Consider the following 23,307-nt stretch of genomic DNA (forward strand, 5'->3'; position numbering starts at 1 on the left):
GCTTAAACAGACAAACTTGATATCTGAGATATTGAAAAGACCTGTGTAGGGCAAGACCTGGCTGTGACCTGAAGGAATTACTCAATTTCCCTGTGTAAATATCTACAAAAAAAAACCTAACCAAAAACCAAAAAAACCCAAAACAAAAATCATCATATTCTCAATCATCATATTCTGAAGAAAAGCAAAGCGGAGCTGCAAGTCTCCAGATACGCATATATTCATATAAATCAAAATACAGGCATCTACAGTGGTAGATACAACATGATTAAGTCAATTAACACACAAATTTTGATCTGGAATATTGTTTGGTAAGACACAGATACTACAGGGATGGACCAGGGTCCTAGGCTTGCTTCATTTGCATATCTGTCACCCTAACAAACACCTAGTTTGGAAAAGCACAGAAGAGAGAAGAACAAGGACACTGTAAAATAGAAACATGAACCTGTTGGGTTGTTTGGGGTTTTTCTGTGCTTGTTTTTTATTTTGTTGGTTTTGATCTGAACATTCAGAAAGCATTGAAAAATTACTAAACTAAACTACAGGGTCTCCTGAATCCTGCCACAGTTCTGCTGGAACCTGCTGTCAGGAAAGAACCATGTGTGTACTGACACTCTAGACTTGAGCTACACCAACTACCACCACAGGAAAGAAGTCAGAGTACTTCTGTGACAGTGTCTTCAAAATCTTGAACAAACTGCCCCCCCATACTTTTTCCCTGCTCTGAATGCATGAGAAATGTAAGAGCTTGCCCCGCTGCTGCAGTAATTCTGCTACCTCCATCTGAATGAGGAAGTGGGTCTGCAACAGCCTTACAAGTTTGAGGTGTCACTGGATTAGAGGCAGAACACTATCAGAAGCTGCCTGTTCCCAGGAGGGTGACAACGGTCTTAACTTTTCTAGAAAGTGCTCAAGCAAGTATGGTATGTATGCCAAGCACATAACTGCGGTCCCAGGGCTGGGTGCCATGAACAAACAACACAGAGTTCTCCAAGAGCAGGAAGTGACAGAACGTCACTACTGCACAGAATTCCAGGAAAGGGCATTTACTGGATTTAATGGTCATTCCCATCCCAATATTAAAAGCATAACTAAGGTATTGCTATGGCGTTGGGTGGGAAGTACTGACATGTGCTTTCTCATCAGAGCTCACTTTATGTCAGTGGAGCAGCTAGAAGAGATTCACCTGTCTCCAGATGCACATGGGCTTCAGAGGGTGCACTGGAGGATTTCTTGTCATCTGTGGGTGGCAGACAGTGGCTGCCAGGCAATGCAGCAATGGCATTTGAAGGTGGGCCCTTGGCAGTGCTGGAAGCAGCAAAATACACCTGAGCAGGGGCTGCTGGCTGCAGAGACTTTGCACTTCTGCAGGGCAGAAGCAGAACAGCTGCCACAAAGTTCAGTCTTCTGGCCTCTATGAAATGAAATGGGAGTTTCTGAGTAGCTCAAGAGGGATAAGCTAAAAGCACTGTAACCTATCTTGTCTCAGGGAGAGATTCTCTACTGCATTGAAAAAGCACCCCAAACAATCCATCCTGAACACTGCTCTTGCATTTGCATCCCACGCCCATGTGCTCCCCAAAGCATCTTCAAATACCCAATCACCTTGGAGGAAAATATTCAAATATTTATTGAAATACTATTAAGCACTTACAGCATGGCTTCATCCCATACAAATACCCATGAAAGCCTCACAACATCCCTGTGAGGTAGATTTGTCTTGTGTAATTATGTGGTGGTTTTTCAAAAATTAGAGATGATGCTGTTTAAATAGTCAATGCTTACTTGAAGACAGTGATTTTGATTTCCATATTCAGGCACAAAATGTATTGGGTGCTACCATGATTCCAGTGTATTTGGAAGACAGAATAGCATAGAAAAGTAATGGAAACAAACAGGAGTAACTGAAAACCAGCAGTGAATGGGTTACAGTGCAGTTCTAACATGAAAAATTACAGTATAGAAAACAGCATTGGAGCTTCTAAGGCTGTAGGATCTCAGCAGCCCCTGGTGAGATCCTGCCCAACTGAAAAGTGTCTGTTTCAATGGTCAGCTTTGAAAATGAATGTGTGACAAACCAAGGGGTCCTCCTGGCTGATGGGACTCAACACCATTGACTCTGTGCTCAGCAATTCCCACAAAGGGAGGCAACAAAGGATTTTGCAGCTTCTGGCTTCAGGATTATTGCAAATCATGTCACCATCTGAAAAGATACAGCACTGTCTTGGTTTGGAAAGACAGGTGTCTGCTAAGGAAGGCAGGAGTCTCTCCTGAACAGTAAACTGTAAACCCCCTCCCTCTGAATTGTTATAAATTTGAAATTAAGGGGGGCTCTCAGGCAAAGATATGGGAGCAGGAGTAACAGTTCTTTATTACGGAAGAAAATAAAAATAAAATAAACAATGCAGTAATACAAAACAACACTGACAGAGTAAGAATATCACCTGACACCCTGTTGGTCAGGGTGTTGGCAGCAGTCCAATTGGAATGGTGGCTGCAGTCCTGGAGTGGCAGGTGTGGTTCTGTTGGAGCAGTGATCCTGTAGAAAGGTGTAGTCTTCCTCTGAAGATACAGTGGTGGTGTAGATGGGCCTGGTCTTCCTCTGCAGATCCAGTGGAAAAGGCAGCTGGTCCTCTGGGAATACAGTGGAAACGCTGTTCTGGTGCCCCAAAATCTCAGATTATATCCAGGTAGGAATGCTTAGCTCCTCTCCCTGGGTGAAGCAGCTCACAATGGGATGCTGTAATTTTTATCAGTCATGCAGTGACACTCAATGGCCCATTAACAGCAGATATCTCCCAGGAAGGAGGATTTGATTGTGGAAGAGATAAAGAAAACTGCCCAATTAACAGAAGACAACTGCTACACCTTTCACAGATGGCAAATAGAATACACATATTGCCTTCCAATCTAGGACGAGCTTGAAGGCCAAAAAGTGGTCTGGGCTGCAGAGCAAGTGGCTAATGCAGAGACATGGAAGTCTCAAGTCCCATTGTACCATGAATCTCAGAGCAGAAGTTGGATGAAGCACAGGGAAGTGCAGAGTTTGATTCTATGTGGAGTGAAAGATACTTCTCTGTTCAGTGGGTTCCAGCCTGCTCCCACAGCATGCAAGGTCAGGATAGTTTTCTTTCAAAGGACATGGAAGAAACATCTTTACACTCTCTACTTCAGCATGGGTCTGGTTAAAGTTACAGTGAATTATATTTGCTTTCATTTCACTGCTGCAGTTGTACAGGAACAAATGCTTCCCTTTGGATCAGTGACATCAAAGGTTTCTTCATGCCCTCTGAAAAGTACATGCTGCAAGTAGCAGAAGGGAATAAAATTGATGTATCAATTTTTTTTAAGAGCCTCCAGGAACTACATCCACATTGCAGCTATATTTCATGCAAGCGCTGCAACGTGTTTTCCATGGGCACATCTATTCATGCACGAGGAACTTGGTCTGAACCACAGAGACTCTGCAGCAGAAAACATCAAAGCTTATTGCAAACGTTGTCCAGGGTCAGATCCAGCAGGCTCACTTCCTTGAAGAATTCCCTGCTAGTGAGGATGTCTTGGCAGAGGTCATGCTTGTGTGACTCTTTTGGGAGCCTGGTGGCTGTGGAGGCTGTTTTTTCTTGAGCACTGGAGTTTTGTTCTTGCTTTTAAATACCTTATTGGGGTCCAGCTTGTTCACAAAGGAATCTGCCTCTTCAGACAGGAGTGCCGTGTTGATGGTTATGGGTTTATACATGTTAAACCATTGCTGAAAGGCAGGATGGTGGGGAAGGAACAGGTTAAATACAAACTGCAGTTAGACAATTCCACCTTGCTCCCCATCTTCCCGAAGACTTGATCTTAATCCCATGCCACTTATCTGTTTGCAGTTTACAGGACTTGGAAGAGTGCTTGTGATAAGGATACACAAGGCTGGGCTACAGCCCCAGTCCTGGAACTGCATACCAGATAGGGAAGAGGAGAACCAGACACAATCCTAACACCACCTTTCCTGCAGTGTAACTCTTATAAAGAGTGAATCCTGGAGGATTCAGGAGGAATCAGGAGGAAACAGGAGGAAAAGCAAAAGGAGGGTATGTGACTAAATGACATTTATTTAGATTCCGATAAGCAGAAAGGATTAAAAAACCTTTGGAATTTATATGTGCTTATAAACTGAAAACAAACTAGTTGAACTTCTCAAAATGTAACATTCCTCCCTCTCTTCACACATAAAATAATGAAGTTTTTAAACTCCTTACACAAAGAATTTTGTGTTTGTTTGTCTTATTGTTTCTGTTTCTGATTTTCTATTTTTTCCATTAACAAGGTCAGAAATAAAACTATAGTAGTTAAGGTATTACAAATCACAGTGAAACCATCAGCAAAGTGTTGAACAGGACATACAGAAGTTCAATACAAAAATATAGATAATCATCTATTAATGTACTGCTTAGTGGAAAACAGCTTTAATATACCCCCTTTCAAGCTTTTAAAATGATAATGGTTAACAAACTAGGAGGATTTTAACCAAGAGGGGCTGCAAATGATTAGGGAATATACAAATGGTTCCTCTTAAGGTTTGGAAAGATACTGAACATAATAAAATATTTATAGCAGGAAAGTAACAGAAAGGCAGAGCACAGTGCCACAGCCTTGACTGATAAAGTCCAGTGCAGTGTAACAGGGAAGACATCATGAATGAGAAGAAACAAATTCTACAGCCACTGTTTGATGGGAAGTCAGGAGTGATTTTAGTAATTCTGATGTGCACACAGGACCAGGGAATCTCATGCTGGTAAGACAGCTGCTGTGTCTGGCTGAAGTGCGGGACACTCCAGTCCCAGCAGACCTTGCCAAGGTGCGCAGACACTGTGCTGGCTTACGAGCTGTGTTCAGTAGAATCATCAGCTCCATCCCCTGATCTCTCACAAGAGGAAGGATAGGGCTGAAGGCCCAGTCAAACACAGAAGAACAGCAGAAGCCTCTAATAGCAGAATTTTGGCATGGCAGAATAGTAATTTTAATAATAATAAATGACTGGAATGCTCACAAGGGTTTATGTAGAGGTCTTCTGTAACTACCTCTAGGACTTGAAATTGCCATTTTTTGGTCATAATTTTTATCAAGGCCCAACTTCTGAGAGAAAAGCAGGGTTAACACTATAGTAGTGAATTCAAACTACTGTGAAACAAATTACTGTTAACATGTTACTGGGAAAAAACTTGTGGTCCCTTCCACGGCTCAGCAGGGAGGCCCCCCTGAGCTGACAGACAGTTTGCCAAAAGGTGGGAAGATGTTTTTCCAGTCTATACTTATGCAGAGTTACTGACAGGCTGGACTCTGCTGTCCTACCTTGGCCTGGGGGCTGACCCCATAGCTGGTGAAGGCATACTGCCACTGTGGGAGACCCAGGTGCGTGATGAGCAGGCGGTAGTAGGCTGTGAAGGTTTTGGTGAGGAAATGCCAATACAGAGCTCTGTCCAGGAACCAGATCTCTGTGTCTGGGGAGACTACTAGAATAAAACAAGCACAAATTACACCGTTGCTTTGCCGTATTAAGTTTAACCCCTGGGCCATTGTCAGGTGGGAGACACAACACACTCATCAGTAGGGCTGTTTCGTGTACCTCCAGGCTTGCTACAGCCCAGGCGCAGAATCCAGAACATGGCTTTGTTAAACTTCATACAGTTGGTGGTGGTTGCATATCTAATTTGCTGAGGTCACTTTGCAAGGCCTTTGAGGGAGACATCAACTCCTCCCAATTTAATACAATGGACAAACTAAGCACTCCTTCCAGTCCTGTGTCCAAGCTATTCATGAAGGCACTGAAGAGCCCAAGATGGACATTATCAGAACCCCACCAGTGACCAGCTATCAGCTTGATGTGATGACTAGTTACTATTTAGCCCTATTTACTATAATCTTTTGTGTCATACCCATCACCCAGTGTTCACCCACTGCATGGGGTATTTGACTAGCTGTGTGCTGGACAATGAATGCAATGCTTGGACCATGAATGTGTTCCTTCACAACCTGGGAGTGACATGCTACATGGAACATTCTTGGACATCAGCAACTTTGTAGTATATGTTCAAAGTACAATTATGGCAAACATTTATCTGCCCCACAAAGTAAAAAGCAACTAACTCAATTGTCAGTGATCTGGACTACTGAATAGAGTCCAGAGTCTGGAAGTCACAGTAGTATGGGCTGCCAACAAAAACACATTTTGCAAAATCTTTCCACAGCGATCAAATATTTCTCTGGTGGTGACATCCTTTGTAGCATAAAAAGAAGGATTTTTGTTGGGAGATTGAGATGCTTAACACTGTCATTTAAACAGACTGCCCCTCTGTTGACATTGACACCTGCAACCAATGCTCCCTTCCTTTGCCCGGTTATCAACTGCATGTGCTGAAATCACTAACATGGGGAAGGGCAAGAGGACAAGAACTTCCTGCCATGGCAGTTGTAGTCACACACAACGAAAAGTACAAGATAGCAACCCAGGATTTTTCTTAAGAACCTGTATATTGCAATTGCCCAATCCTACACAGTAAACAGACATACATCCAGTGACCTGTGCACTGTGTCAGATGACAACTATTTTACAAGTGCCTTAGGTGTTTCACTACTCTCACTGATAACACTATCTCTGTATCTGTCAAAACAAACAGCTCAGCTCCCGTTTTTCACCTTCCCATTAACCCTTCCTATGACATTTTGGCCTAGTTAGTACCTCAAGACCCAGCATCTGTGCACAAGGTGGAAGATCCAGTCTAATTCTGTCGCAGCTTTTTTTATCATCTACACTTTATTTCTAAGCAGAGTTATACCCTTTCTCATCAAAATGTAATGGCTTTGTTCCAAGACATTCAAGTAACTGGATTAGTGGAGCTTTGTGTTATTTCAACTCAATTGTCTGTAGGTCACATGTGAATACTTCCCTGTTTCTATGCACGCAGAAATCATGAGTTATAACTCAGACTCCAACACTAAAAGGAGTGAAAATGTTAGATTTAGTTAAGATTTAGCTCCTGACTTCAGTGGAGACAGGACATCCCAGTAAAAATTTCACTTACATATAGCAAAGAAGACCAGAAATACAAGATAACTCTCCACATGTGACCTTCAGATACAATCCACAAGGAGAGATAGCTAACTTTTCTTTTTTCAGTCTTACCTGGTTCAGCATGCTTATAAACAAGACAGACTTTCCCATTCCCATTGCATGGGTCTAATTCAAAGATAAGACTACGAGAATCAAAGTGTGGCTTCTCTGGCTTGTCTCCATTACCTGAAACAAAGGAAAAAAAATGTATGAAACATGTTTGGAAAACTGACTGTGACTCAGTTGCAAAAAGTCTATCTGTCTTATACATTAATAAATCAGCTGATGAAGAACTGAATCAAACAATTACATTTATACTTGTTGGAAATTATTAAGTTCCCCATGTTTAAAAGAAAACCAAGCAAAAAAACCTGAAAAAGTGAGAAAAATTTTCATCTTTGTTAGGAAAACAAACAACAGAGTCAAAATTAGATGGCTGAAAACAGATAAGCTGACTTCTATTTCCTCCCTGGCATTAAGTGAGTCAAGGTTTACAGATGTCACCCCTGAGGTTTGTCTAATCTTTTCTTAAAGTTCTCCAGTGTTAGAGAAGGCACAGGCACAATCTCTAGGTACCCAACCCAAATCCATAATTTATCACTTAGAAGTTTTCCTCATGGATCCTGAATCTTCCTTGCTACAACTGAAGCCCATTATTTCTGTTGCATAAATGATTCCTTTTTTTGTCCTGATTTATTTTTTTTCTAAGGAGGACAGGGAGTCTTGGGACAAGACTTCAATGAAATTGCAGAGATATTTATTTCTCCATACATTCCAGTGTGACATCAGCATCCTTCTCCACAATCACATCTGACTCTTATTCAACTTGAGACCCTTAACCATCACTGAGCATTTCTAGAAGATCAGGACTGCAGCCAAACTGAATATCAAAACTACTTTCAGCCACATTTAGGAGCTGGAAGAGCTTACAGAGGTCTTGTCTGTAAGAGACAAGACTGAAATCAAATAGCACTCCTTTAAGAAATTGGTGTGACACCTGGCTGTGTTCTTATCCTCTTGTTTTTTCCAGGTAGATGTGAGAGCTCTGACAAAATGAGTGGGCTTTCTTTTTCTTTTTTGTTCTTTCCAAATAGCAGCATTCCCAGCATTTCTAGGCAGGGTAGCCTCATAGTTATATGTGCATACCAGTTACTTCTCCAATTCCAGCTGTCTTCACTACCAAAACAAAACTTGTTATCTTTTGTTCATTTAACACCTTAAGGACACAAAGATTTTGGAAAGCTGAATCACTGGAGCAAGGCTCAGGTGAAAGTTTAAACAGGGAAAAGGCCTGTTAAAAGAGGATGCAGATAACACTAATCCCCATGACATTCACAGCACACAGATGTACCTGCCAAGGCAGTAGGGAACTAATAAGATATGTAATAGATCCAGCCCAGGAGACAGAGAATTAGAGAATCACAGAATGGTTTGGGTTGGAAGATCATCTTGCTCCAACTGCTCTGACAGGGACAGGCACACCATTCTCTAGACCAGGTTGCTAGACCAAGCAATCCCCATCTACCTGGAGTGATGTAGATTTATTGTAGAGTGGAAGGGACACTAAAGACCATCTTGTTCCAATTTCCCTGCCATGGGGGATAGCTGAGGTGCTGAGAGAATTGGATTTATTCAGCATGGAAAAGAGAAGGCTTCAGGGTGATCTAATTGTGGCTTTCCAGTACGTGGAAGGGAGCCCACAAAAAAGATGTAGAGGGACTTTTTCCAAGAATATGTAGTGACAGAATAAGGGGGAGTGGCTTCACACTGATAGAAGGCAGATTTACATTTGATACTGGAAAAAATTCTTTTGTGTGAGGGTGATGAAGTGCTGGCATAGGCTGCCCAGAGAAATTGTGGATGCTCCAACCCTGGAAGTGTTTAAGGCTATGCTGGCTGGAGCTCTGAGCAACGTGGTGGAAAAGTGTTTGGTCCACATATCTTGCGCTATATTCTAACATTAATAGAACAAAAGGGATGAGATAGAGCAGGTTTTCTAGCCTGTTAACTGTGCCTTACCTTCCTCATCTGTGTCATCTTCCAGGTCAGCAAGAGTTGGAGCGCTAGGCAGAGTGTACATGGAGGAACCACCAAGCCGGCACAGCTTTGAGATGCTGTTAATCACCATGGAGCCCAAGGGCATCGGGGTATCTGCAACAAAACCAAGCACTAATCACGTCCAGTGTCAGGAAGGCATGGCAGGCCTCCAGACATCAACCTCTGTGGGGTGAAGAATGGTTACACAAAAGTAAAAATGAGGCTTTTTCAAACACAGACTCCCACTTACATGCGATGCAACACCATCTCAGAGCTATAAAGGTATGGGAATTACACTGCTGGCAAGGACTGTGCTGCAGCTGTTAGCTCAGAGCTGTGAAAAACTAAAAATCCTGGCTACAGGATTTCAGCTACAGCGTCTTCCTCAAAACTCTTTTCCCTCCTACTGCCCTTCCTATCAGAAACCAACCCACAAATTCACAGCTTACTGGCCAGCTTGTCCTCTTCCACTCCATGTATCTGTTTAAGGTGCATCCTCATGGTTCCCACTTCCACAGTGCCTTTTATTAGTGCATTAAATGTGGGCGCTCTTCAAAGAATCCTACAGGACCTGTCACTTGTCTGTGTTTCTGAGGACCCACACTGTTAGCAGACATCAAGGCAGCAAGCACCCTGTTCAGCCACGTGCCTGTATGATGGGTCTCAGAAGGCACTGCTGGATGTTTGCTCAAACAAGACAGTTGTACCAGCAGCCTTGGTCTCTGTACACTTGTGAGCCCTGAAAACAAGACAGTTTTACCAGCAGCCTTGGTCTCCATGTACTTGTGAGCCCTGAAAACAAGACTCCACAGAGGTCAGTAGTCCCCCTTGAAATATGACGAGAGTCATGCAGGTGCTAAAGCACTGATGTGAACTGTCTCTGAAATGCCATTTCACTTCCTGAGGAAGACCCTGCATTTGACACTCATCTCCAGAAGTGAGCAGTGTCCACGGCCCAACTGGAGAACCCTGCCCGAAGGCAATGAGAGCCAGGAAAACAGCTGCAGAGTGAACAAACTACCTGATTCTTGCTGAATGAGGATGGAAAATGAAGCTTGGACTTCAGCTGGTGGAAAGCAGAATCAGGCTCCAACATGTACATACTTTAATGAGAAAGAAGCATTATCAGAGGGTGAGTCTTCCTACTGATTTATGATGGGATAATGAGCTACAGTTGTTTCTCTCTATATGAACTACAGAGGGAGTTAGGTATGAGGTTTAAATGACACACCTAAATCTGAGTGTCAACAGATGGCCAGTATATTACAGAACAGAATTTATGTCATGAATAATTAGTTTCTTGCCAGAAAGAAAGAGTGTCTGCACCTCTTTTGTGGGATGCCAGAATATACAAGCAATAGATTTTTTCCTGAGAGATGTGTATTGATTGTGCATGAACTAAGTTGGAAATTAAAGAGGTTCTGCAGAAGGAGGACTGGCTGCAATGAATTGAGCTTGTCAGTGGAGGGGGACACAGGGACTCACCATCAGTCTTCACACTCCAGGTCATCTCGAAGCCATCGGTCATCAGATAGAAGTTCTTTAAATCCTCAGGTAATACACAGGAGTTTTTCTGCAAATAACAATCAAAGTGTAATGGGAAAATGCAGAACATGCGCCAAACCCTTAGAACAATTGAAAATTGGTACAGAAATATTTGCCACAAAGTTCCCTGTTTAACTCCAAGGTGACTCAAATCAATTCAAATATCTCATTTTAAAGCCTCGAGGAAAAAACTGTTTATTTCTCGGAACTCTGCTAGTCTTAACAAAGGTAGCTTGGGAAAATTTCACAATGAGCAGTTAGTCACCACAAAATTATTACAGCATTGTTCCCAAACTGAGACATCGTGTTACCTTTTGAGATTAGCAGCCACTCCAAACTCACATAAATCAGAACAATTAGCTTTTTCATATATACGGCTTAAAATAATAGGTTTTGCTTTAAGTGAAATCAGACTAAACTTACCTATTCCACTAAAGCATGTACAGTATTAGCACAGCGACTCTCCTCTTCTGAGGGATTTCAGCTCCAAGTAGGTGTAAGAAGCATAGACTCAAAAGCTGCACATACTCAAGTAAATCTGACATTTCACTTAACAAAAAGTATGTGTGCAGGCAAATGCAAAGCCAGACTCAGAAATCTGCTGGTCTGGCTTCATCCCTCCAAACTTCAGTGAATGGCTGTGGCTCCTAAGCCTGCTTCCTTTTGAGCCACCAGCGAAAGAAGCAATCCCAGTGAGTTTGAGTTTCTAGGAACCAGAAAACAACTCCTATACCTGTGCTGGTTGTGGAAGGAGTCATTCTTAACTTAGACTCTTCAGCTGAGCTGCAAATACAAGGATGGAAGGATAAAGGCTTAACCCTCGGAACAAAAAGAAGGCCAAAGAACCATAGGCATTTGCTGACCCTCCTCCTGGGGACAGGACTGGCTGCAGACCAGTGACCCTCTGCTCTTGCTGAAGTGTCAAGTACAAAAAATCAAACAGAATGGAAACCTGCCATTTTTAATAACACAAACAAGAAGCATGACTGAAAGAGTTACTTGCTGGTCTGTTTGTAAGTTTTAGAGAAAAAAACAGATTGACTCCAGTGAGTTCAAATTTAAAATAGTCACATTCAGGGCTCCCAAAATATCAGACCTCAAAACTCAGGAGAGTGTCCTGTGATCGAGGTCCCACAATCTGTGTATGCTGATTTGCCCAAGGGCTGCACCACTCTCCTTGTGGAAAAGTTTCATTAAATAAAGACAGAATATTCTATAACCAGTAGCTAAGGAAAAGGAAGATGCACATCCAGTTCCAATACCTCTGCTTCACTTGGGGCATGAATTTTTTAACATTTCAAGAGAAGAGAGATGTACCTATCCAGCAAGAGCACCCTGCCAGCTGTGAATCCAGCTGCAATGCTGGCCTCTAGTCATCAGCTGCTGGATGAGCAAGGGAAGGTGCTGGTCTCATCCTGTTCACATGTCCTCCCTCCCCTAGGACCAGAACAGCCTTTCTGCCTGTTAAAGCCTTATTCACTGACACTTTCTTTGGGTTATCACAGTCTCTGTCTCCTAAACTGGGGTGTACACACTATGTAGGAGCACCTAATCTGCCCACAGCCTTGTGCTTGTTAATTTACTTTTAAAGCACATCCATTAATGTTGATTGCCTGCTACTGAAGAGTCCCAGACACTAATGGCTTTGCAGCTTGCAATAGGGCAGGTCACTTCACTGCTGCTTCATCAAGCAGCCTGGTCACTAGCTCAGAGCCCTCTTAATCCAGATAGAGAAAATCTTCAGGGTCCACAGATAACCTGACACTGCAGAGGCTGTTTTTAGAAGAATTTAACATCCTACGACAAGAGTCTGCTGATGGCTGAGGACCTGGTGGTAAGTTTAAGGTGATTAATAAACCACATGGACATATCTGAGGTTCTTCAAATGCTTTTCACAAACACACCTTCTTCTGTGGTTCTCCTCAGTCCTAAATATTTATAATTTCATGCTGTGCTTTCATCACTTCCAGTTTCAAGCTGTACCTGTAAGCACAGTGACTATGGCTAAAACTATGAAGAAAGAAAGTCTGACAGACCAGCTACAAAGCCTCAGCAGAGTACAAAAGTTAACATAACACTTCGACTACATTTCAAATCCCCCAATTCAAACTAATTCATGGCAGCAGAAAAAACACATATGTGAATCGGTCTCCTGGCTTCAGTGGGTGTTCTTCTCCAAGCAGGAGAACCAGATCCACTAGGATGACAAAATCCAAGGTTTAAAAACTTCCACTGCAGTATCCACATAAATCCTGCTACAACTCAGGCACAGCCCAATTTAGCAAACATAGCTAAGACAAGAGAAAAATCAAATCTGAATAGGTTTTATGCTCTGAATCCTCCTTTTGAAAAAGATCAACATGTGACTGTTTCTCCAGATGGCCACTGTCTGACTTTATTTCAGGATTCTCTAACCCACACTGGTGCAAAATATTCGGGTAGAAAATGCAGTACCAGAGCAGGTCTGGGGTCTACAGAAAAAGGCCTGTAAATAGAAAACTTCACTAGCACCCATTTCTCTCATCTGATGGAAAGGATTTATGGATCTGTCACATTGCGCTTAGTCACATGACCATATGACATCAGAACAGTAATCTGACAGAAGTCAGAGAAACAAGACACTATATACTAAAAATGGCTTATAAAATTCTATGTTCTTCTCACTCAGCTGGTAGTTGTCAGGGTTGTGTTCTCCAGCCCCACAAAATACATTGTTCCTAATAACATGTCAGACTTGGCTTAACCACAGCCCTGGCAAGCAGCTGTTTTCATTCCAATTATCTGGTTACACTCATCAGTTCATAAAACAAAATATCCCAAGTGCTTAATATGGTGTGAGAGGTCTATTCCTTTTCTTTGTTCTTTGTAATATCTCAAAATAGTCTCCCAAGAAAGCACAGTCCATTTAGTACAGAGAAAAATACAGGAATCTGATTTTTGTGGCGAGGACCTGATTAGAAATGGATCCAAAGCTAAGAACCCTGATATACGGCAATTCACTTGAAACGCTGTTGAAAGAATGTCTCTCAAGCACCTATACTAAAGAAACAGAAAGCAATCAAACATATAGCTCTAGAGAGACTTCTCTAAAAGCATGAATAAGTTTTACTCAACTTTTGAGGAGAGAAGGAAGGCATTCATGTCACTTCTCAGGGCTTCCAAGAATTAGACCACATCAGCAGCCACCCTTCTCTCTCCTTAATGTCCTGCAGTTTTATGGTTGGTTTGTCCCAGCTGTCAGTGAATGTTGATGTAAATTTATGTAACATATTGAAATGTTCTTGCACCTTTAATAAATCTGACCTGGGGAGCTCCCAGGACATCACCTTGATTTTCTGGGGCTGCAGGAGACTTGATCCCCTGCTGCAGAGAACAGGATTTCAAAGTCCTCTTGAGGATATTGTGCAGCCAGTTTTTCAATATGTTATAAAGCTTAACAAGATGGGGAACACCATGCAAGAAACACTACTTACTTCCCAAAAGTCCTCCAGCCTGTTCCCCATCATGCAGCTGGAAGAAACATAGCTTACCTCATGCACTGGCCCTGCTGGATCCACTTCCCATCTCTCCCACAGTCACAGCCACAAGGCAAGCTCAAGGTGCGTAGATCCTGGGCTCATGGGGATCAGGGATGGGAGGCTTGGCTAATATTGAGGGTGGACATGAGGGATGCTAAGAAGGACTGTTGAAGGTGCACACCCTGCGTGCATACTTAGACTCAAAAAGTTGCTGTAGAAGCAAGGGGGATGAGATTCCACACGTGTGCTGGAAACACTATGCAGTAGAGAGGGAGCAGCTCAGGAGGTTCCTGGATTGTGTGTAAGGGTTCAAATGAGGAACCAGGAAACTACAGGCCTGTCAGCCTGACTTCAGTGCTGGGGAAGCCATGGAGATGTTCTTGAGTGCCCATCACATGGCACCTACAGGAGATCCAGGAGATCAGGCCCAGCCAGCATGGGTGTGTGAGAGGCATTACTGCCCAACCCAATCTTCTTTTATAACACAGTGACCCTCTTAGTGGATGAGGGAAAGTCCAGGGATGTTGACTTCCTGGACTTTAGAACTAAAGTCTTTGACACTGAATCCCACAGAATTCTCCTGGAGGTACCAGCTGCTTGTGGCTTAGATGCTCTGTTCTCTGATTTAAAACTGGCTGCTGGCCTGGCCCAGAGGGTGGTGGTGAACGGAATTACTTGCAGCAGGCAGCTGGTCACTAGTGGTGTCTCCCAGGGCTCTGTACTGTACTGTTTTTATCTTTACTGATGATCTGAGTGAGGGAATCAAGAGCCCCCTCAGTCAGTTTGAGACAAGGCCCAGCTGGGTGTGAGTGCTGATCTGCTGGAGGGCAGGGGGGCTCTGCAGAGGGATCTGCCCAGGCTGCATCCACGGGCCAGGGCCAGTTGTGTGAGGTTCACCCAGGCCAAGTGCTGGCTCCTGGGTCACGGCAGCCCCTGCAGCTCCAGCTGGGACAGCGTGGCTGGGAAGCTGCTGAGTGGGAAAGGCCCTGGGGGTGCTGGTTTCCAGGGGCTGGGCACGAGCTGGGGGTGCTCGGGGGCCAAGGAGGCCAAAGGCCCCGGGCCTGCGTCAGCCATGGAGGGGCAGCAGGAGCAGGGCAGGGCCCATCCCCTGTGCTGGGGCACGGCTGAGGCCACGCCTGGAATCTGTGCTCAGCTTTGTTTGCTCACAGCAAGAAGGACACTGAGGGGGCTGGAGTGTGTCCAGAGAAGGAAACAGAGCTGGGGAAGGGTCTGGAGCACAGGCCTGAGAGCAGTGGCTGAGGCAGCTGGGGGTGTTCAGACTGGAGAAGAGGAGGCTGAGGGAGATCTTTTCACTTTCTAACACCTCAGAGATACTGAAAGTACCTGAAAGCCAGGTGTGGGTCAGGTTTTTCTCCCAAGTAATAAGTGAGAAGAACAAGGGAAATGGTCTCAGGTACCTGTGTCCCTCTAACTTAAATGCAATTTCCTATTTTTTGAAAAGCAAAACAAGGATGTAAGTGACTCATTTGGACATTGCACCGGAGTGCCTCCTAGCAGTATTTCAGTGTAACACCCATTTCTAAAAATTGCATGTGGACTGGAGTAGAGCCATTGCCAGCCTAATTTTAGGAGTGTGAAAGATTTCTTAGGATGATATAGTTATTACCACTGGTTTTCTGGTGACCAGGTAACTGTCTCTACTCCCTCTTTTACTTCTTGTTTTACCCATGTAAATACACTTGGCAATCATACACCTTAGGTATTTTTGTGTGTGTGCTGATTTCCAATAAATTCTTCAGGAGCGATTTCCTGACATGTAACAATTAGCAGCTCTTTCTGCATTGGAAAAAATTTCTTCTTCTCTCCTACAGCATTACTGCACTAAGTGCTGTCATGAAGCTCAGTTCCCCCTGCAAAGCTCCATGGCAGCTAAGGGACATTCAACAAGCTTAAGATTTTAAAGATTATTTTAATCTCAACACGGTGAGATTTTAAAACACAGCAGTATCCAGTTACGTAGTAGCACAAACATGGCACAGCACAATTTAGAAAACACAGCTGGTGGAAAGAAAAAATGCATATATACCCAGCATGAATAAAATAATATGTTAATTAATAATTTTTAAAAGATTGATTTTCTTTTAAGAACTTCTGAAGACCTGGATTTTTTTCTCAGTAAAGCAATCTTTCCTTGCAAAACTGAAATGGGACTGGAAAAATTTATTCCATTAAACAATAATCTAAAGAATAAAGCTTTTATTTGGTGAGTCAGTGGAATGCCCCACATTATAAGTCTTAATAGAGAAGTTGTTGGGGGAAAAATAATGTAGTTTTGGGAACAGTTTCACCAGTTTTTCCTACATCACAGAAAAATAGTTTCATAATTTCATAACGAAATACGTGGAGGGAAGTTAAAAATATACTCTGGCAAAATCTTGTTAAAAATCTCAGCCACGGACAAATGATTATGTGTATGAGTATTGCCACCTAGTGGCCGTAAATCCGATAAAAACAAACGTATTCAAATTCAAGAAAGGTAAGTTTCAGGAAAAATGAGGAACAAGCTCATCCTGGAACATCTTTGTGAATTGTTGAGTGCATTCCACCTAATCATCATGGCAGGACATTTTGTCCTGCAACTGTGTAGACTGGGTTAGATTTACACTTCATCCTCAGAGCTCGAGGGAAAAAAAAAGGAAAAAAAATCCAGTTACCTTTTAATTTGAGAAGGGAGCTTTATTTTTTTTAATTAAAAAAAAAAGTCAACTCAAAGGGAACCAAAACTGAAGAAACAGACAGCGAAGTCCTTCACTATTAGAAGTCCAACACAACTGTACTCATTTAATTTTCAACATTTACATCCACAATTGACTTAGTCCATTGCTGGGCAGGGAGGGAGGGTGGGAACTGAAATTTGTTTTGGCTTCTCTTGAATGAAGTGCTTCGGCTACAGCATTTGTTTGGCTTTACAAGAATAGCTCATTTGTGAAATAAACCCATTTTAGTTTAGAGGAGAAGCAGCACTTGAAAATGAGAGGAATGAGCACCATGTCCAGGAGAAGCAGTCCTCTCCACTCAACAGAAGAATGAGCAAATATTACTCAGTGTTCCCAGGCCTGATCTGGCTTGGAGTCATGGTGCCTCAAACTTTCCAGCTCAGGTAACCCAATACCTGAACAACAGCTAGAGGAAACCAGGGATCGGTTTACACAAACCTGAAAAACAGGACATTTCTCCCTGACCACAGTTGCTGACTTCTGGACAAGTTTCAGTAAGTAACACACAGGTTTACACTACATATATTCTGACCTGGAATATATATATATGTATTATATATATTCTTGATAAATGTCACTAATTGGAATAAGGCATTGCCAAAATTAGTGTAAGACTTTTCCTCACTGTTTAGGAAAAGCAGTAAATGGCTTGGTGTGAAAGGGGAAGGTATTTTATGCAGCGGTAAGAGCAGTGTCTGGGAGCAGCTGCTTTAGGCCACAGCCATGGTTAGAGCAGAGGGAGGATGATTCACTCAACTCCATTCTCTGCCATGTCCCTTTCCAAGTGCCACAGTGCTTCTACTGTCCCATCCCTAAACAAACAACACCTACCAAGCAGTTATTCAACCACGGCCATGGGATTTATGAAGAAATGTATATTCCAAAAGGGGAATGAAAATGCCCTGAGTCACACAACAGTTTTCAGGAGCCCTCTGATCACACAGACCGATGCAGTAAGGTCAGATAATGCAGAATGAAGGTAGCACGTGTCCTTCACAGTCTTCTACAACAGGCAACGCAACATGCCCTAGGCAAGAGATTGGGTTGGGCAGCCAAAGATGTGAAAGAAAGGGATATGAGAAACTGAAGCGAATGGCTGAGACTAAAAATAGAAAAAGATAACTGGAACAAACTGGGTAGCTCAGTGTTATTTGCCAGCTTGAGGCCTTACCTTTAATGGCCATGGATCATAAAGCACTGCTTCATTTTGTTTGAAAGGGAGTTGGAAAATGTTTTCGGACCTGAAAACAGAGCAAACAGAAAACTGTTTGCTCCCAACTGAGTCACCACTGTAGCTGCCTACTACAGTTATGTGGTTTCTTTTTAGAGCTGTCATGCTGAATGTACCCACAGTGGTGATGTTTCTCTAACAAATCAGGTACATGTGACAGCCTAAAACAGTGATACCTGATTAAGAAAAACCCAGCAACACCTGCTTAGGCTGCACTATACATCAAACTTGGTAACAAGCTGTCCCATAAACACAAAGTTGCCATTGCACTTGACATTCTCCATGGGCTGTTGCACATTCAAACTGACCTCACTGCAGTTTTACCAGGAAAATACTCACTTGTTCCCAAGAGACGATTGTGTGGCGCTCAGCTGGCTCCTTTTCCACAAAAGTCACTTCAGCAACTCCTGGGGAAGTCTCTGAAAGGAAAAGAGGAGCACGTTTGCAGCTGGCATGGGTGACAGCAACACTGTGAGACAGACAATTTTGCAAACTAATCTGAGCGACAGCCAGGGAAAAGGCATTAATGATTGCAAGCACTGTGCTGGTGACTGAGCAGTCACTTTCTTTCGTCTGTAATTGTACTTTGCATGTCTTGGCATGAGGATGTCTAATGCTGAAGAAAATGTTATCCTTCGATTTTTTAATACATATATATATGTACATGTCATTGTATGTCTACACATACACAAATTAAGTGGGTGGCATTCCTGCCCAGGGTGGGAGGGGCTAGAACAAGATGATCTTTAAGGACCCTTCCAACTCAAACCATTCTATGATTCTATGATGTAATCACATCCAATTTGTCTTCAAGGTGTGATCTTTTGCAGAGGTTTTCATGGAAAAATGGAAAAAAAAAATCAGTGATGGGTTTTGAGGAAAACTCCTACAGGGGGATGAATCTTTATTTGCAAGCATGCCCTGTGGTTTCTGTTGAGTAGGATATTCTCACCTGGGCACAAGATGTAGTGCAGTGCTGCTGTGAACTGCTAACAACCCTGTTCCACAAGGGCAGGCACATTTCAGCTCTGGTTTCAGTGCGTTTGGACAGACACAGAACCTGATCATGCTGAAGGGATCTGCATGAGCAAACATCAATCCTCAGGAACCTCAGCTGGACACATGAAAATTTGTTACAAGCACGGAACTCCTATCAATCTATAGAAATCTTCTGAATATTTTATGGGAAAGAATGCTATATAAATGTAAGATACTAAGCCACATGGTGCTTGCAGGTGTGTGATGGCAGAATAGACTCCTTTACAATTACTATTTTATAATGTTTTATGTCATCCACAGCCAACTGAAATAATTCCCACTGACATAATTCTCTTTGGATCAAGTCCAGAAAGACTACTAAATTGTTGTGGGAACTGCAAGCCCAGCAGACAGGGCCATGGAATAGAAGTGATAACTATGCAAGGCTTTCAAGACTGGCTCTGCTGTGAAAGTATTGGCCCCTAAAGCAGTCACACACATTACAATTGCTTTTTGGTAAAACATACACAGTGCACCAGACAGGAAAAGCAGGCACTAGAGAGCTTTGGTTTGTTTTTTATCTTCAATGCCAGGCTTTTAATTCTATCAATAGCATTGTTCTTGCCTGTTCTGTTGGTGGAACAGTGGCGCTCAGTTTCAGGAAGCCTCCACTTCAGTTGGAAATACTGATTGTTACATTGTCAGATAATTGAAAAGAAAAAACATGGCATCAGATAAATAAACTCCAAGTTAAAGACATTAAAAAAATTTCATAGTCAGTCACACAGGTAAATTTGTCTGGCCAAAGGGGTCCTCCAACATACAGAAGACTCTGAGGTTTCACGAAGTTTCCCTTCTTGTAGGTGGGTCCAAGGCGCGGTGATCTGTTCCTTGCTCAAATATAAGCTGTCTGAACAAGAGAGTGGGATCAATTACCTAACCAGCCTTTTCCATCTAAGCTATGCAAACCTTATGACAAGTGGAAGAGATTATAATAACAGAGTAATTGTTATTTCTGTGATCAAAGAAAACAGCAGGGATGTTTAATTCATCATGTACAACATCTTGGCTGGGATGACAGAAGATTAAATATCGTATCAGTCAAAGAAGAAGTCTAGAAATGAGAGAATACAACTTCTAAAGAAGTCTGAACCAAATCCAACATCAAAAGAAAGAGAAATTCCATCTTAAAAGCCCAAACATTATATTAAAAATATACTGTGGGTAAATTGAAGACCATGTTTAACAGATGCACGTAGGTATGGACAGGAGCACCACTGAACATTTGGGTAAATTTTGCAATGAGTTGTTTTTTCCTTCCAGATGGAAGAAATGAAGAAGCCACTTTAGTGTCACCTAGATACATGAAAAAGCTTAACTTCTTCAGACTACACCCTATAAATTAATCTGAATGAAGATCATAGTAAACTCTGCCCTATTTTTAGGACATTTCGTCTAGAAGCTCCCAAAACCACTTTGCAGTATCAATCAGAAACAGTCAATGTAATGGTGTGACACAAAGCTGAAGCAGGAAATCACAGGATTGTCAGTCTTTACAGTACTGCTAATACTGCCTGTAAGCTGGCTAAACTCTCAGGCTAATTTTAAATTTTTTCAATAGTTACATTCTTATCTAATACAGAGCGCTAACAGCGAAGTATGGTTCCATCTTGGGCATTCCAGAAGAGCTAACACCTTCCATTCTGACTTAGTTATGAATAATAAACCTTTCTGGAATTTTCTATTACTCACAGAACTTCTCCAAAATGAGCACTGGCAATGGGAAAGATCTCTCCCTTTTTTCCCTCAAGGTATAGCTTCCACAGTGCTTATGAGAAAAATCCCTTCTTGTAGGGACTTCCACAGAGACTAAAGTTAAAAAAAAACCCAAACCAACAAAACAATGCCTGATTGTACTTTACCTTAGGCAGAAAATATCAAGTGACTTCATGAGACTTTCCGAAAGATTTACAGTAAGATAGTTTCTAGTAGTAATAAATAGAGAGTGAGGCGTCACTCTGAACGAGATACCCTTTGTTATTTGAAAGAAACAAGCACTGAACAGACTGGTTATGTTTTTCAATTAGCTAAGCAATTTTAATTAATTTGGTGGCACAGTTGAAATGCCTTGGACTACTTCACTGGAAAATATGTGCCAAATTCCCAGAAGGTGTGGAGAGACAGAGAAAAGGAGTAAAACATCACTGAGATGGACAGATGGACATTGCTGTATTGCATAGTACAAGCTGTCAGCAACACAGAGAGAAAAAGAAAAAAACAGAAACCAGGAAACACCTTCCATGTGAAAGGGACATTGCAGGACTTTCAGATCCATACCTACATTGCCATGTCCTGCTAGTGCAGACATAACACCTACCCAAAACCATTTATATGGCAACACAACATTCGGACACAGCTCACATCTCACAGCTCTCACACACCTGAGGGTGGTGAAAATGTGGGCCGGGCTAGTAATTTTTTAAAGAGCTACTTCAAAGAAGCTTTTGCCATGATGATCATCATCAGTTACACTCACAGAGCAGAGATAACGTTATCCTGACCTCACAACTAACAAAACAAACAAACAGGAGAAAAATCCACCCACCACCTCCCTCAAGAAGTCTAATAATAAGTCAGTATGACAACACTGATCAGAGATTGACGGTGAAATCCTGTCCTCACTGAAGCTCAGAGAAAGAATTTAACCCTGATCTTTTAATCTCATCTGTCTGAGCAGCTATCCAAACCCATGTGCAACTATAGATACACTGAGGTTATAAGGTGAAACTCAATGCCTCTTTGGGGTGAGATAATAACAGAGCTCACTTTTGGCTCTAAGATTCCCAGGAAGAAATTCCAGGACTGCAATTTGCAATCTTGTTGTACACATAGTTTGGGATAGATGTATGGCTTTTCAGCCTTAGAAATAAGACAGTCCTGTGCTCTGTGCTGCTGATGTACAAAAGGTCTAATGCTGAAATCCTTTGCACACACAAACACTTGCACAAATCCTTGTGATTCCACTGATATGAGTAAAGTTTTGTCTGAGAACACCTCCTTTGGATGCCTTGCATCCTGCTGAACTTCAGAGGGAGCTGAGGGGATGCAAGAAGGCTCAATATCTGAGCAAAACCTGGAAATGACAATCAGGGCATTTTGTGGAACAAGTCTCAATGTGGGAATGAACTGCAGGGCAACTATTTATGGGGATCTGATCCCAAGCAGATTGACAAATCGGCCTTTGACCAGAACACTGATGAACCATACCAAACTCCCCTTCATGGGGCACACTCCCTGCTGACCCTACCTTACCACAGAGGACCAAATTTAGGCACGATTTACATAGGAAGGTTGCGTGGAGACCTCATAGGAACATTGCAATATCTGGAGAGGGCCTACAGGGAAGCTGGAGAGGGACTATTCATTATGAACTTTAAGTGAGAGGACAAGGAGTGATGGATACAAATTGAAAGGGGGGAAATTTGGGTTGGGTATTACGGAGATTTTCACTTTGATGGTGGTGAGACACTGGCAGGTTTGCCCAGAGAAGCTGGGAATGTCCAGCCCTGGCAGTGTTCAAGGCCAGGCTGGATAAGGCCTTGAGTAACCTGCCCATGGCATCAGGGCTGGGACTGGATGACCTTTGAGGTCTCTTCCCCCCTTTTAACATTCAATGATTCCATGATTTTTCATAAAACACCACCTTCTCCTTCTCTGGTGTTTATGAAACTCCTAAAGTCGAGAGATCCGGGATTCCTGCCGTTGCTTCCAGAAAAAAGGATATGTCTGTGTGTGTGCATAGGCTGCTCAGCTGAGCAATTCACAGGAGGGGCTGTCACAAACGGGTGGCTCCCCCGCCCACGGCCTGCCCCCGGCCTCCCCCCGCCCCGTGGGCTGTAGCTCAACGCCACTCACCCAAGATCCTTGTGACGCCCAAGGTGAGCTTGTCCAGGTAGGGCTTGATGCCGGTGGGGAGTTTTTCCTCCATCCTCCGCGGGACCCTCCTGTATCTACCCAGCCTGACAGAGAACAATGCCTTTCTGGCCTTTCTACTGCCCCGTAGCCGCAGGGTACGCTGGGAGTAATAGTTCTTCCGGGCCGTGCCCTGGTCGGCCCATGGCGGTCGCCGGCGCTCAGAGGACTACTGTTCCCGGCAAGCCT

General features: G+C 43.0%; 1 protein-coding gene across 1 annotated transcript; it reads right to left on the minus strand.

The window, feature by feature from the left end:
• Window positions 1–1,591: 1,591 nt before the first annotated feature.
• Window positions 1,592–23,176, minus strand: TPGS2 (tubulin polyglutamylase complex subunit 2). The gene is made up of 7 exons (XM_058044207.1): window positions 23,062–23,176; window positions 18,508–18,587; window positions 10,622–10,709; window positions 9,119–9,250; window positions 7,172–7,285; window positions 5,341–5,501; window positions 1,592–3,754 (listed from the first exon to the last, which is right to left on the minus strand). Exons 1-7 carry the CDS (start codon window positions 23,132–23,134, stop codon window positions 3,527–3,529), a joined length of 876 nt encoding a protein of 291 aa, XP_057900190.1. The 5' UTR covers window positions 23,135–23,176; the 3' UTR covers window positions 1,592–3,526.
• Between the last annotated feature and the right edge of the window lie 131 nt (window positions 23,177–23,307).

This window comes from Melospiza georgiana, chromosome Z, assembly GCF_028018845.1.
Source record: "Melospiza georgiana isolate bMelGeo1 chromosome Z, bMelGeo1.pri, whole genome shotgun sequence".
Classification (NCBI taxonomy): domain Eukaryota; kingdom Metazoa; phylum Chordata; class Aves; order Passeriformes; family Passerellidae; genus Melospiza; species Melospiza georgiana.